At 41.3% G+C, this 14,561-nt stretch overlaps 1 protein-coding gene across 7 annotated transcripts in view; it reads right to left on the bottom strand.

Annotated features, from left to right (window-relative positions):
- The window catches only part of CNOT1 (CCR4-NOT transcription complex subunit 1), a 62,393-nt gene that overhangs the window by 35,339 nt on the left and 12,493 nt on the right, over nucleotides 1-14,561 (bottom strand). For all 7 annotated transcript variants that reach the window (XM_065663987.1, XM_065663988.1, XM_065663991.1 and 4 more), the window contains exons 5-16: nucleotides 13,964-14,032; nucleotides 13,810-13,864; nucleotides 13,163-13,366; nucleotides 11,263-11,431; nucleotides 9,405-9,531; nucleotides 9,006-9,116; nucleotides 7,651-7,821; nucleotides 7,023-7,150; nucleotides 6,342-6,582; nucleotides 4,737-4,856; nucleotides 3,324-3,446; nucleotides 2,932-3,083 (exon numbers count right to left, since the gene is read on the bottom strand). In XM_065663987.1, coding sequence (XP_065520059.1) covers nucleotides 2,932-3,083; nucleotides 3,324-3,446; nucleotides 4,737-4,856; nucleotides 6,342-6,582; nucleotides 7,023-7,150; nucleotides 7,651-7,821; nucleotides 9,006-9,116; nucleotides 9,405-9,531; nucleotides 11,263-11,431; nucleotides 13,163-13,366; nucleotides 13,810-13,864; nucleotides 13,964-14,032 — 1,670 coding nt within the window. The remainder of the gene's footprint in view (nucleotides 1-2,931; nucleotides 3,084-3,323; nucleotides 3,447-4,736; nucleotides 4,857-6,341; nucleotides 6,583-7,022; nucleotides 7,151-7,650; nucleotides 7,822-9,005; nucleotides 9,117-9,404; nucleotides 9,532-11,262; nucleotides 11,432-13,162; nucleotides 13,367-13,809; nucleotides 13,865-13,963; nucleotides 14,033-14,561) is intronic.

Here is a 14,561-nt window from a genome sequence, read left to right as displayed (position 1 = left end):
CTCTGCTATATGATGCCACAACTGCAGCGCTCACCAGTGGTAAACAAGTGGCACCAAAAACAGTCTCAGAACATGCAAGGTCCTGATGGCTAAAAGAAGCATCTACCTTGACACAGAATCATAGAATAGTTAGGGTTGGAAAGGATCTTAAGATCATCTAGTTCCACCCCACTGCCATGGGCAGGCACACCTCACACTAAACCATATCACCCAAGGCTTCATCCAACCTGGCCTTGAACACTGCCAGGGATGGAGCATTCACAACCTCCCTGGGCAACCAATTCCAGTGCCTCACCACCCTTACAGTAAAGGACTTCTTCCTTATATCCAATCTAAACTTCCCCTGTTTAAGTTTTAACCCGTTACCCCTTGTCCTGTCACTACAGTCCCTGATGAAGAGTCCCTCCCCAGCATCCCTATAGGCCCTCTTCAGGTACTGGAAGGCTGCTATTAGGTCCCCACACAGCCTTCTCTTCTCCAGGCTGAACAGCGCCAACTTCCTCAGCCTGTCTTCATACGGGAGCTGCTTCAGTCCCCTGATCATCCTCGTGGCCCTCCTCTGGACTTGTTCCAGCAGTTCCATGTCCTCTTTATGTTGAGGACACCAGAACTGCACACAATACTCCAGGTGAGGTCTCACAAGAGCAGAGGGGCAGGATCACCTCCTTTGACCCGCTGGTCACGCTCCTTTTGATGCAGCCCAGGATACGGTTGGCTTTCTGGGCTGCGAGCGCACACTGAAGCTGGCTCATGTTCATTTTCTCATCGACCAGCACCCCCAAGTCCTTCTCTGCAGGGCCGCCCTGAATCTCTTCTTTGCCCAATCTGTAGCTGTGCCTGGGATTGCTTCGACCCAGGTGTAAGACCTTGCACTTGTCATAGTTGAACTTCACAAGGTTGGCATCAGCCCACCTCACAAGCGTGTCAAGGTCCCTCTGGATGGCATCCCTTCCCTCCATGGTATCAACAGAACCACACAGCTTGGTGTCATCGGCAAACTTGCTCAGGGCGCACGCAATCCCACTGTCCATGTCAGCGATGAAGATGTTAAACAAGACCGGTCCCAACACCAATCCCTGAGGGACACCACTCATTACTGGTCTCCAGTCAGACATCGAGCCATTGACCACAACTCTTTGTGTGTGGCCACCCAGCCAGGACATAAACCAGGACAAGAAAAACTGCAGCCTAATTAATAGGGGGCTCCTAAATCCACAGATTTAGGAGATGCCAGACTTCAGCTGGTGAAGTGGAGCTACCCTCCCAGATATATAATATTTACCATGATCTTAATCTTCTAGTCTTCATAATGCCTGCTTCCATTCATGACTGAAACCTGAGCTAATCAAAACAACTGCTTTGTGAAAGAAATCCAAGCATTTTCTTTTAAAAGCTCAAAGAGAATAACGAATGAAAAATGACTGCAAGTAGGTCACATTCTTGCATAAAAGGGAATACAAGTAGCTATAAAAAGAAACCACAAGCTGAGAGAATTGTGCCAGCAGAGAACTAGTAGCTCTTGGAATTAATTGAATAAAACTTGGTAACACATTAAGATTCAGAACACAGTGATGTCAGATGCAAGTAAAGAACTATAATTAACTATTAAACCTCTAAAATCTGGATGTGGTAGGATGTAAAATAAATAATTTCTGAACTGTAGTTTCAGAAGATGCACTTCGAGTTGAAAAGTAACAGCCATCTTCTCAGTCCAACAGGCATGCCATTGTATTTCAGGAGTGACAGTCAAACAGCATCCATTGTATTTCAGGACTGATACTCAGCTAGCATTTTGAAGTTGAACTGCACAGGTCTCAGTAGAAATCAGGAGAATCCTTTATTTTATAATCTTATAGCTACCTCAAATTCCCTTCTAGACCAAATACTCATCGTGACAAATCCATGCTGATACTCATTTCCTGGCACCTACATCAGAGCCAGGAATCATCCTGGATACCTTTAAAAATGCTCCTTAAAACTTTCAAGACAACAATGGCTAAACCAAAGGACATAACAGAAGCCTTACATCAGGTAACATGCACTGAGACATGTCAGCCTATTTCAGTGTCAAAATTTAACACCAGAACTAGCACCATCTAGAGCTTTCAGTCCCCTCTGGCTCACATGTCACACTACGCTACACCTCTGTAATTTGGTGCAGTTAAATACCAGCTTGATCTGACAGCAGCATGAAATGACACCGCAAATATTTTACAACACTGTCATTTTAAAAACCAGTATTTAAAAACTGGTTTCCCAATTTCAGTTTCCATCAGCCTTTCTGCAGTCTGCCCCTCCCTCTAGCAAATAAAACGGCCCCCTACAACAAAACCTTTTATGCTTGACATTAGCTTAACAGCCTGATTTGAAAAAGATCTTGGATGTTCTTCACTCTTTTAACTACCTCCAGACTGTCTCAAATGAAGACAACAGAAGTTACATGACTAGTTTCAGTCTCAATTACATTACATACAACCACCTCGTACCACTTTGCTCCAACACATAATGACTGCATTAGCCCTTTCTGCTATAGTAGCAACCACAGAAGCATTTGCTTAACACACTCACAAAATCCTTTCCCCAGTCAGTTTTCCAACATGCTATCCCATTCTGTACTTATGGCCTGTATTCCTTCTTGTCCAAATTACATCCCTGTATCTAGTCATTAACAACCCAGGATCTGACTAACCAGCCATCCCCTGTCACCAAGATCAGGTAACCCAATTATAAAGACAGGAGCACTCAAACTCTTGTGACTTACCCTACAACAGAAGTTTCAGTGCAAAATGAAACATATTTCTGGATCTCTGCCTGCAAGCTTATTTACTTCTCATGAACCCCATTCTCTATGTGAAATTCCAAACCAGCTGTGACCATGAGCCAGCAAACAAGCTGCAAACAGATTACACATCCTGCATAAGCTATCCTTACCCAGCACAAGCTTGAAGACATGCCAACATAGTCGCCAAGGTTTCTGGAGGAAGTTGAGCACTTTTGGGCTGGTCTTTTTCTGGAGCAAGTCCACCCAGAATAGATGGACATCTTCTCTTTAAGAAAGTCATACAGGCCTGGATGAAAGGCTCCTGAGGGAAAAAAAAAAAAATAAAATGTTCTCTTAGTGTCCCAGACAGCATCTAAGCCATGATTTCAAACTTGGCAATTGCACCGTGGAAGAACCCACACTAAGCTATTATTCAGTGAAAACGCTGAACTACCAGACCATGGAGACTTCTCACAGCTTTAAAGCTCCTTATAAAACTGTTAAAGTGACTTAAGTTAGTCACTAATAGAGTGCAGAAATAAGAAGAAAAATTCTGTTTTACCCCATGCTCCCGAATTTTATCTGTGAGCCATTTGTCAAGTTTGAGGTATTCCCGTCGAGAGGCAAGTGCAGCAAGGTCAATAACAAAGGCAAATGGAGTACCATTTAGCAGCATTGACAAGGCCTAAAGGAAAAAAAAAGAATGAAAAAAAATCAGAAGACTGTTAGTGAAGACACAAGGATAGGCACCCCTTCTCCTGCTTTTCCTTTCTAATCCCCACATAGTTTTTAGTAAAGTAGTCTTGCTCTCACACAGAATCCCAAACTGGTTTGGGTTGGAAGGGACCTCAGACCATCCAGTTCCAATCCAAGGCAGGGACACCTTCCACTAGAGCAGGTTGCTCCAAGCCTCATCCAGCCTGGCCTTGAACACTGCCAGGGATGGGGCAGCCACAGCTTCTCGGGGCAACCTGTGCAAGAGTCCCACCACTTTCACAGTGAAGAATTTTCTTCATGCTGTTATGCTTTCTTTGTCAACAAAAAGACTGGTATTACAGCTTCATCTATAGCTTGCTAAGGAGAGATATAAGCAAAAAGCTCTCATTTGCAGTCATGATCCTACCCCTTTTTTTGAAGCCACCTTGTGAAGACAGTTTTAAATTCCTTTTTATTAATATCCACTAGCAAGTGGAGCTACCAAGTTGACACTGCCACTAAATTAATCACAAGAGCCTACCTTGCAATCAGAGCTCAACCCCTTCAGAGCTCTTTGAATACATCTCAAAAGTGTTCATCTCTGAAACAGAAACTGCTACAACAAAACTGACTTCCAGCAGTAGCTGGTGCTTTTGCACTTTGAGACACCCAGTTATTTTGCATCTAACTTTAGGAAGCAGTAAAGACTTCAAAGAAGCTAGTCACAACTTCCAGTTTCTTTTGAGAATGTGTAAACAACTAAAGCATTGTAGTATTCTTAAGAAATTCCCATACACTAAGCTTAGCAGTGCCACCTTCACACAATTACCTGATGGGTATTTTCTATATTCCAATCTCAATGGTATTCAAGGTTAAAGCAGTCAAAGCTCTTCCTGGATTTACAGTACATTCACATAGCAAGCAGGTCTATTACACTGCTTCCCAAATAACTTGTCAGCTAAGCTACAGTAACCAATTCTACTGCAAGCAGCAAGTAAAATGTCTTTGGTTCACAAGAAGGCTAGAAAGCATCCATAGCCAGATACCACAATTCAGGTGATGAGCACCTGAAGCCACATGAACATAGGCTTTTTTTAAAAATAAAAATTAAAAAAACCAACCAAGATGAGGTACGGCAGTAACAACTCAATTCAGACATGCTTAAACTAAGTAGTCTTTACTAAATTAGTCACAACTAAGCTCAGCTTTTGTTAAAGATGGGCAAGTCTGCATAAGACCCTGGACAAAAAAAATAACAATACTGCTCTGGGAAGCTCACCTTCAAGTCCTGTGCCACATCAAGAATACGTGAGAGTTTTGCCTGGTCATACTGCTCTCCTCTCATGTACCACTCTGCCATTGCATGCATGATCAGCTGACGAATTGAAGGAGACTGGCCCTAAGGAGAATTACATTAGAATTGTACTTCATGCCTCTAGAAAAAAGATCAGCTACGTGAACATTAAGTAGAATATCTTACTTCTAAAGCCTTACGTGCAAACATTATTTGCTCTTTAGCTTCAGAACTTCTGAGTTGAGCTGGTTTTGCGCAATAACAAACTATACTGGAGCAACTAAAGGATGTAGGATACCTACAAATGGCATGTACATCCTCATCTCTCTCCTCTCTTTTGCAGAGAAACTGCTTTAGGAATACACAAATCATTTACACAATGTTATGCCTGGTGACATCCTGAAGTGAGAATTACAGCGTCACAACTTAACATGGAAAACAGTATCTAGCTGTTTACAGGGGCAATTTCAAACTACAGCAAAACTAAGAGTTTGATGGCAGAAAGGGTTTTGCTTTAAGTTCCCTCATATGGGGAAGAGAAACATCCTCAAGTTGTGGAATGGCACCATGTCGTATGGCAGCCATCACTGTGTAGGGTAGGAAACGTACCCTGTGGGAAAAGTCCATATTCTGCCATTTCAAGACCTTATGCAAAAAGCACAACACTTCTTCCCCTCATTCTGCAATTTAAATAGTTTTATCATGAAATATACAAACTATTCATAGCACTTTAGCTAGCAAATAGACATATTTGCTTATCACTAATGCTATTTGAACAGGGCAAGATGTTTGCTACTGCAGATTCCCTCCCACCCCAGAAGCTTCCTCTGCCTTAGAGTTTCTTTTTATGGCTCCTATTTGCTTAACTACCAGTGGACACTATGATGAAGGCCATATCAAAAGCCCTACTTGTTTCCCAATTAAACACATGGATTTGCATATATAGTTACCCTATCTCTACATGGAAGCTCTCCTTGAGAAAGCTCAACAGCAAATACTAAATTTTCAGAAAATATCCTAGACTCTTAAAACTATAAACAGTTTCTTTATACGCAGAATAACCTCCATCTTTTAGCAAGCACAGTGGACATTATTTTAGTTTAAATATCTATACCTCTTGCTGCTTTGAGTTTCTACACTTTAAATGTGTGAGGCTGAGAGTTGGGGGTGGGGGAGAGCGTCGGTGTTGTGAGATTTTTAGTGTTCTTTTGTTTTGAAAAAAGAAAAAAAAAAAAACCCTGTGGTCAACTCTGGTTAAAACTTAATGGTTAAAACTTAATGGTTAAAACTTAATGGTTAAAACAGTCAAACTTAAAATTGGTCTCTACATTTCCAGCAATATTTTCTCAGTGAACATTACTTCTTTGTTCTGAATATATTTCCCCAAAGGAAATTATATCACAACAGTTCGCTTCAAAACACGTAGGAGACAACTCATTACTTTGCATAAACCACTAATAATTTACTTCTTGGGTTTAAAATTACCCAGTTCATTAACCAATATATGCATTGTTATTCTAACTGTCCAACCCATTTAACAAACGTTCAGTTATCTGAACAAGCTACAGACACTCCAGTGAAAATACTTACCTGTCCATGCCATGCATAGTGCAAAATGATGGCAGAATTGGGATGGTTGCCAAGGAAAATTGGCATGAGTGTGGAGATGAGCTCGTGGCGCAAGGTATGCCAGGATGTGTTGATCTGCAATAAGGCCAACACCAACATATCTGGGCAATGCTTGATTGGAAAACTGAAGAGTTGCTTAACCTGCTCATACTGTCCTACTTCTGCCAGTCGTAACAGAGATTCAATCAAATCCAGGCTCTTCCTAACAAAATACAAAAATAGACAGACAGCCCCACCAAAAAGTTACAAAGCAGTCAGCATATAGGATCCAGTAAATATAAATTTACTATTTTAATCCCAGAATTTATTCCATACAAGTCCAGCAAGTTCCCCTAATGTGATCCTGGGAAAGACAGATTTCAGTTCATACCACCTCTATCCCCTTCTATCGGCTCACAGTTATCTTCCAAAATACATCACCAGAAATTCTCCAAAGAACTATGACACTTTCAGATATTATGGAAGCATATGAGAAGTCTGGATAATACAAGAACTCTCACTGATCAAACACAGAACAAATACTAATGACTGATGTTTTGGAATGTACACAGCTACAAATAAACATGATTGTGTAACTACAAAGCCACATTTGACCAGAAAAATAATCTAACTCAAGGTATGAAAAGCATCTGGGAGGCTTACCATGTAGCTATTTCCCGGTTGTCATCCTCTGGTGGTGCTTTCAGGATGTCTGTGGCAACAGCATGACAAGGGTAGTCAGCGAAACAGAAGATGTCAGGATTTATGAGGGAATGTTGAATGAAGGAGAGCTGGAATAAAAGACAGCAAAAATAGCTTAGATATTTAAAGTTTCAGATTCCTTCCACTTTATCACCTGACAATATTTCTGAGAACAACGCAAATAGAGATGAGCCAAGTTTTACATTAGACTGAACCTCACACTTCCCCCAGGATATCAGAATGCAACAGATGTGCTGAGAGGACTTGTCTGCACAAAGCTTTTGTTTAGCTAGATAAAAACCTTGGAGCACAGCCATGCAGCAACAGTTCTACACTCAGCTGCATCACGCACCAGAACTCTGCTAAAACCAAAGACGTTGTCACAAATGTACAGCAAATGACCACCTCCTCTTAAACAGTGCAGACTGTTCAAACAACAGACTGTACTTCAGTAGCACACCTGAGGCCAATGCTTTTAACAGGCCAAGTTGCCAAATGTGGCTTGTCTCAAAATTCACATCTGCCTTTCGATAAATCCAGGAACTTGATAGGTGTTGTACAGTTACAGCAGAAGTGCTGGTAAACCTACCTGGCCTTCTGCATGCTTCCAAGGTCTGTATATGGCATTAACTGGAAAAACTTCCATGCCCAGCCCTCTCTGGATGCCAAACACAACAATATGCAGGCCCTTGCTGTCACGAATCTGAAATCCTGGATGGTCCAATTCATAGGTTACTACTTTGAAGTCCAGGCTAGGATTCTGCAACCAGAAAAACAATAGAGTAGTCAGCCTTGAAACATTACAATTTTCACTACTGTATTGTAAGAACCTGTCTTCATCAGTAATTTACTCAGCTTAACCTCCACCTGACTTATAGCTGAAAGCAAGGGTTTTGGTTTTAAGAACAGGATTTAGATAGTTGTGAGAACTTGATGCAAGCTAATGTTTGAAACTAGCCTGTGAGATTGCACTTCTCCAGCACCACAGGCACTTATGTCTATCTTTCCAAACATTTGATTAACAAGTCGTAAAAAAACAAAAAAACCAAAAAAAAAAAACAAACCCAAAACACCCAAACACACAGCCCCTTTTACTCAGCATGCTAGCTCATTCCTTGAGTAGGCTTCCATATGCCCCCCAGTAAAAGGCAGAAGGGTCTGACTTGCTGGCAAGAACTTGCTTTTTCTTTTGGAGAATGTACACTGCAAGTGCTTGCAAAGCAACTATTTGATTTTCAGCAATAGTGTGAAACCGTAAGGATTAAGCAGCTTGGAGGGAACCGTGGCTGCTGTGGACCACAGACCACTCAATTCAGAGATAGGTGAGCACCAAAGAAAGCTTGCTGTATTTTCCAAGGTTTAGAAAAATAAAACAGGGACTACTCCTGCATAGATTAGATGTGACATACAAAAAAAATTTCACCCAATATAAAGCAGGCAAAGGAAACAGTATTCACATTTCACTAAGTTAATTACAAAAAATTGCTGCCAGTAAGTTGTGGAAAAAGGTTCCTGTTTCTGAAGCATCTAGTGTTTTGGAATGAGTAGCTACAAAAATCTTTAGTTTCCTTCTCATCATTAATGCCTACAGTGAGATGCTTTTTAAAACATGGAGCCTGATGCACTAACTTCCCACTGCCAGAAGTAAGTTCAAGCCCATAAACTCTCAGAAGATACACACTGGAGTATGTGGGAGCAGTGGAATAAAACTGAAGCTGCACCCAAGTTTCCCATTCATGCAGCTTTTCTTTCCCACAATTCCTCAAAATATTCCTTTCTTGAGGAAAAAATGACACCAGTCATTCATATACAGCAACACAGTTATATTAATGAGCTTCAAAGCCACTCAAGCTGCTAGGAGCTTAAAAAGCTTTATATTCACACCGAGACATGCCCTTCTTGCAGATATTCTGCATAAAAGACCAAGATGCTCATAAAACTTACCAGCTCTTTAAGAACATCAATTAAGACCTCTACATTCCAGGTATGGGCTTGTGCTCCATCACTTTTATCTTTCCCATCACTCCAAATCCCACTGCCAGGAGCCGAAATAGACTGCAAGTTAAATACACTCCATCAGATACTAGTAAAGAATAAAGCAGTCTCAAAATCCCCTAGATACAGAACTCCCTGCACTATGGAGGCAAGAAATTCAGAACAGTAACACCACCAGCTGCACACACCTGAGAAGCTTTCCTTCACGAATGCATCACAGACCTTTATGGCAGAACAGTTAGAAGTGTTGAATAACAAAAGTAATTCTTGAATTACAAGATTGCACTGTAACTCCTTATTATCTGCTGATTAAAACATATCTAAGCCCCACTCCAGCAGGCCACTCACTTGTAATGGAATACCATCCGTCAACCCCGAGTGAGTTCGAGCCATCATTCCCAAAACCCTGGCAACCTGGGCAGCCGTAACTTCCCGAACACCAAACTGCATGATTATGTTGCGACATTCTTCCACACTAAGATGCAAAAAAAAAAACCCAGAGAGATCTTAATTCAAAAGCAGGTTTCACTGTGGCACAACTTAACACAGACCAAAACCAAGGTTTGAAGGTACAGTTGGGAGAAACTAATCACAGGCTAAAGCATAACCATTCACTCAACCTCAGTTATGTTAGTCAAACGACCCAACATAACAGAATTCCAGGAGGAGCAATAAGAAAAATGCAGCAAAAGCTCCATGCAATTATTTCCATGAAACATGCTGTGCCAGGTGTTCAGTTCAAAGCTAGGTCTACTTAAGAAACAGCAAGAGCTGTTTCACAGGCTATACTTTTCAAGGCAGAAGCACAGGTTAGGTTTAGCACCGACTGCTGTTAAAAGCACTTCCGTGTATTGACCTGTGAGACAGAGCTTCAAAGAGTGAAGTTTTTGCTAGCTAAAAGTGAAACAGTTCTTCATTAGACCAACAAGATTTATACAGCATCAGCATATCTATAAACAATGTTTTATTAAGAGGCACATGTTAACAAAGAAAATAATTTTCAACATCTTCCAACACATTTATATTTTTTCTCTTCCTTGTTTGAACAGAAACTTATGTTAATGTCTTCGAGATTTGATCACCTCCCTAAAGTAGTCACTAGACTTTCTTTTAAAATACAGAATCATTTACTTCTCATATCTCATGTTTTTTAATGAATCTTCCTTTAAAACCAAATACACATCAGGTTCATATTGAGTGCCAAGACCCCCATCAACACCAGCCACAGGCCTGCAGGTTCCTGCTATGACTACCAATATTAGAGCACTATCCTAAATCCTTAAAAAACTATATTCATAAATCAAGCTGGGTTTGTGCAGATAGATATACAGCAGGAAATATATTTAATATATAAATAATTTTAAATATCCAAATTACCTCTTCAATAAACAGCTTCTGAAAAGTCTAGCTTCTCCTACTCCAGCTCACACATGTCCTGCTGAGGCCAACCCTGCAAACCCACATGCTTCTGTGCATGACAGCCCATTACTCACGGCTCCAGCAAGTCCAGGTGACAGGTGCCCATCTAACATTTCAGATTAGGGGCACAGAGCAAGAATATGGAACGCTATTGAAGATGTGGGTCATGTATGACTATGAACATACAGACAAACCCAGGATGAATTTAAGACAGCTGCATTTTTACCAGAATAAGCCTAAGCCAGCAAAGACTGATGCAGCTGTGAAGATACTCTAGCAATTCATTATCATGACCTCAAACATACTGCATTATCACATTGACCAGTACCAAGAGAAAGCTGCAGCTGGTCAACTCTACTGAAGCAAGACTATTACATTCAGTTCTTCTGCAACCTGTTTCATGTGGACAGGGAGCTAACAGCTGTCTGGCACAAAAGCATAGTTCTTCCAAAGATCTAGTAGGATTTAGCTGGGATTTATTCTGCCTAGTCACTTTGTTTTTACTCAGAAGAATGATGATGGTCTAATTCTTAAAAAACCTTCAAGAGGAATCTTAATACCTTTATCTAGCCCTTCTCACCATGACAAAAGGCTACACGATTTCAACAGACACGCTACATACAAAAGAAAGCAAAATATAAAATGGGAATCAAAACAAATGACCTCATAATAATGAGGTTCTAGTTATTTTAGTACTATGAAGTGTTCTTCATCCTTTGCCAGAAGAAACACAAGAGGAAAAACCACCATCACCCAAGATGCTTGAAAATGACATTTGCCTACAAACCTCGCACAAAAGCCATAGCCAACTTCTTGCATGAAATCTGCCAGAGAACTCTCCATCATGGTTTTGGCTATCCCTCCAGAATCAGGCAGGATCCTGTCCATTAGAATGTTCCGTTTTTCAGGGTATAAAAGTGGTGCAAGCACCACAGGACAACGCTCCTGCGGAAAATCTAAAGACAAAAGTAACAAAAAGTGTCAACTCCCCCCCCCCGAACACTAGTTGCATGCAACTATTTGAAATGACTACTGTGTTACAGTTCCCTGCTGCTGCAGAAATCAAGAGGGCACTCATTCATGGAGCATCCCGTCATCCCATCTCCCCCTTCCATACAGGGACTTGGAAATTCATACAGTTGTTGGTGCTGAAAGGGACCATAAAGCTCAACCAGCTCCAACCCCCTGCCATGGGCAGGGACACCTTCCATTGGACCAGGCTGCTCCAAGCTCTGTCCAGCCTGGCCTTGAACACTGCCAGGGATGGGGCAGCCACAGCTTCTCTGGGCAACCTGTGCCAGGGCCTCAGCACCCTCACAGGGAAGAACTTCTGCCTAAGAGCTCATCTCAATCTCCCCTCTGTTAGCTTAAAGTGATTCCCCCTGTCCTGTCACTACATGCCCTTGTATTCCTAGAGAATATGAATGTAGAATAGACTGGGTTCCCACAGGGTCACTGCAGCTGTTCAAAAAGGCTAGTAGCCCTGCTGGAAGTAAATTTAGAACTGGATTATTAGTAACAGCAGCCATCCAAAAAAAGCACAGAGCAGGAAACAATACAACTAGAACAGCAAAAGCCTCTCTTCCAACTCAAGAAGTATTAGGAAACAAACGACCTCCTTTTGAGTCTAAGCAGTACAGGAAATGTAAACCAGGTATTCAGGCATGAAAAGAGAGAATGCTCGCTTCCTCCTCCGTGCGAAGCAAAGTTTAAGGGAGACACAGTAACGAGGGGATCAGATGTGGGAGTCGGATTTTGGTCCACAGTGGAGAGCAGCAAAGACACCACATGGCTGAGCTTTCCTAAGACAGCATTATCCTTAGATAAGGTAATGCATAATGTCTCCATTATCTTTGGAGCCATTCAGAGAAGAGTTCCCAATTTCCCAAAGCAACATGGGGGGAATTACAGAAGTTAATACACTAATCTTCACTGAAGTATGAACTAAGAAATTATAATGAAATATTTTGCTCTTGCATAAGGGTGCCTTCCTCTAGGTCTGGGTTAAAGTCAGTTAGCTTCTTCAGTCCAGATCCTCCTTATTCTGGTGGCTTTACAGCAAACACTGTTGTTTCAGAAAGCAAGACACTACTGTATTGGTAACATCCCCTTGCCATCACATGAGGACCATGGTAGCTTCCAGGAAATGACTCAAGTTTTATTCAGATGCACTCCACCCTTGTACTAGAGTTTCCTCATAGATATCCACTCAATATACACACAATCCAGTGCTTAAAACAGAATCATAGAATAGTTAGGGTTGGAAAGTACCTTAAGATCATCTAGTTGCAACCCCCCTGCCACAGGCAGGGACATCTACTTGTCTGAAATGGTATGTCCTTTACACTGTAAGGAGTTCAAGTTTTTTAACTACACTGCACTGAGTTGCTTTAATTAAACCTACAAATACCATCCCACAAAAGCATATGAATATCCCCCTACTTGATTGATCACTCCTTAAAAAACCCAAACATGAGACCATATTACAGCTCACTGAAAGAAACCCAATACATTATGCCAGAACAGTGGTATTTTTCTGCCAGTGGACAGACTTCTGAAAATACAACCAAGTTCTACCTCACCCAGCTCCCCACAGTTCAAGCAGCAGTCTGCACTGGCAGTAAGTTACAAAAAATCCATACCAAAGTCTGCATTTAGTCAGGCTTCCTGACCACCACCACACTTACCTCTACGTAATGTTTTGAGGAAAGCGTCAATCTGCTCCTGTCCTACCCCAAAGGCTCCCTTCTGCCCAAAAAGGAGATGGGAGAGAAGAAGGTGCAGGACCTCTATCGCAATATCTTGGAAGCCACCTTCTTGATTTCCACTGACGTCTGCGTCAATATAAGAGCGCAAAAGGTCCGGGAGTTTCTGTTTGATAAACTGGGCAGCTTTTAAAGACAAAAGAGGTTGAGGATCAAAACCTGAATTTCTTTTTAATATGAAGACTCTTTTTAGCTAGGTACTCTTCTCTTAATCTGAGTTTGTTAACCACAAGCCACAACAGAGAGCTGAGAGTTAAACAAAAGTCTCAACCCATACCTCAGAACTCAAAAATTAATGGACAACTAAAATGTTACGTATCACAGCACCTCAATTTGATTCATCATCTAGCAAATAACTCATGGAAGAAAGTCGTTTAACTTCATGCAAGACAAGGTGATTGTGTTATCTACTGCCCCCCCTCAAAGTGGAGTTAGACCTCAATGCCACTACTATTTGCAAGGTCTTGCACTACTCCAGTCACGCAGGCACTTATCTATCCATCTAGAAAGCTCACTGCTTACATAGAAAATATATGTCCCTGCTGCAGTACTTCAAAAGCTTCACTTACCAAAACCTCGTAGATCTGAGCTGAAAGAGTTCAGTAAAGCGAGACCAAAAATCACCTACAAACAAGAATGAGTATCACAGTAAGGGAACATCATCCTTGCTAACAAGCTTAGTCAAAAAACATGAAAGTATTTTTGAAGCAAGTGTTCACCTACCTCTTGAACTTTACTTAATTTTATGACTTTACTCAATTGGGCAAATAAGTGGGGTGAAGGCTTTAGACTCTGAAACAGATAAGAGTTAAATGTAAGCTGCTACAGAAATAGTGTCATTTGAATTGCAGCAGTCTATCCAAAGTTCTATCTGGAATATTAGGAACTATTCTGCTGTAGGTTAATACAAAGCTTATGTGGCTAAACAGACATCTCTGGAACTACTTTTGGATACATCTAAACTAAAAGTTTCTTCTGCATATCCCACACTTTCACTACCAAACCACTATCATGGCTTTGACATTGAGAGAAAGAAGAGCACTGATGAATCATTTTGGTTCTGGCTACCACGAACAAGCCATAAAGTACTAACCTCAGATTAAGCTTTAAAATTAGTTTTCAGTCATTCTGAATGATTAACTTGCTCTGTTTAACAAACCCAACTTCTGGGCAAGCTCAATTTTTGAAGACTACAGTGAAACCAATCTTAGCCGTAAAAAAAACAACCCGGGAAAAAACTCCAGGGAAAACCAGCTGGTTTCCTGAAGACCAGTTCAATGCAGTTTCTGACACTGGGATCCCCTTCAAGAAGCGTACAAAC

The sequence above is a fragment of the Lathamus discolor genome, chromosome Z (assembly GCF_037157495.1).
Source record: "Lathamus discolor isolate bLatDis1 chromosome Z, bLatDis1.hap1, whole genome shotgun sequence".
Lineage (NCBI taxonomy): Eukaryota > Metazoa > Chordata > Aves > Psittaciformes > Psittacidae > Lathamus > Lathamus discolor.
The sequence above is the reverse complement of the archived record's forward strand: the minus strand, read 5'-3'. Positions and strand labels throughout refer to the sequence as shown.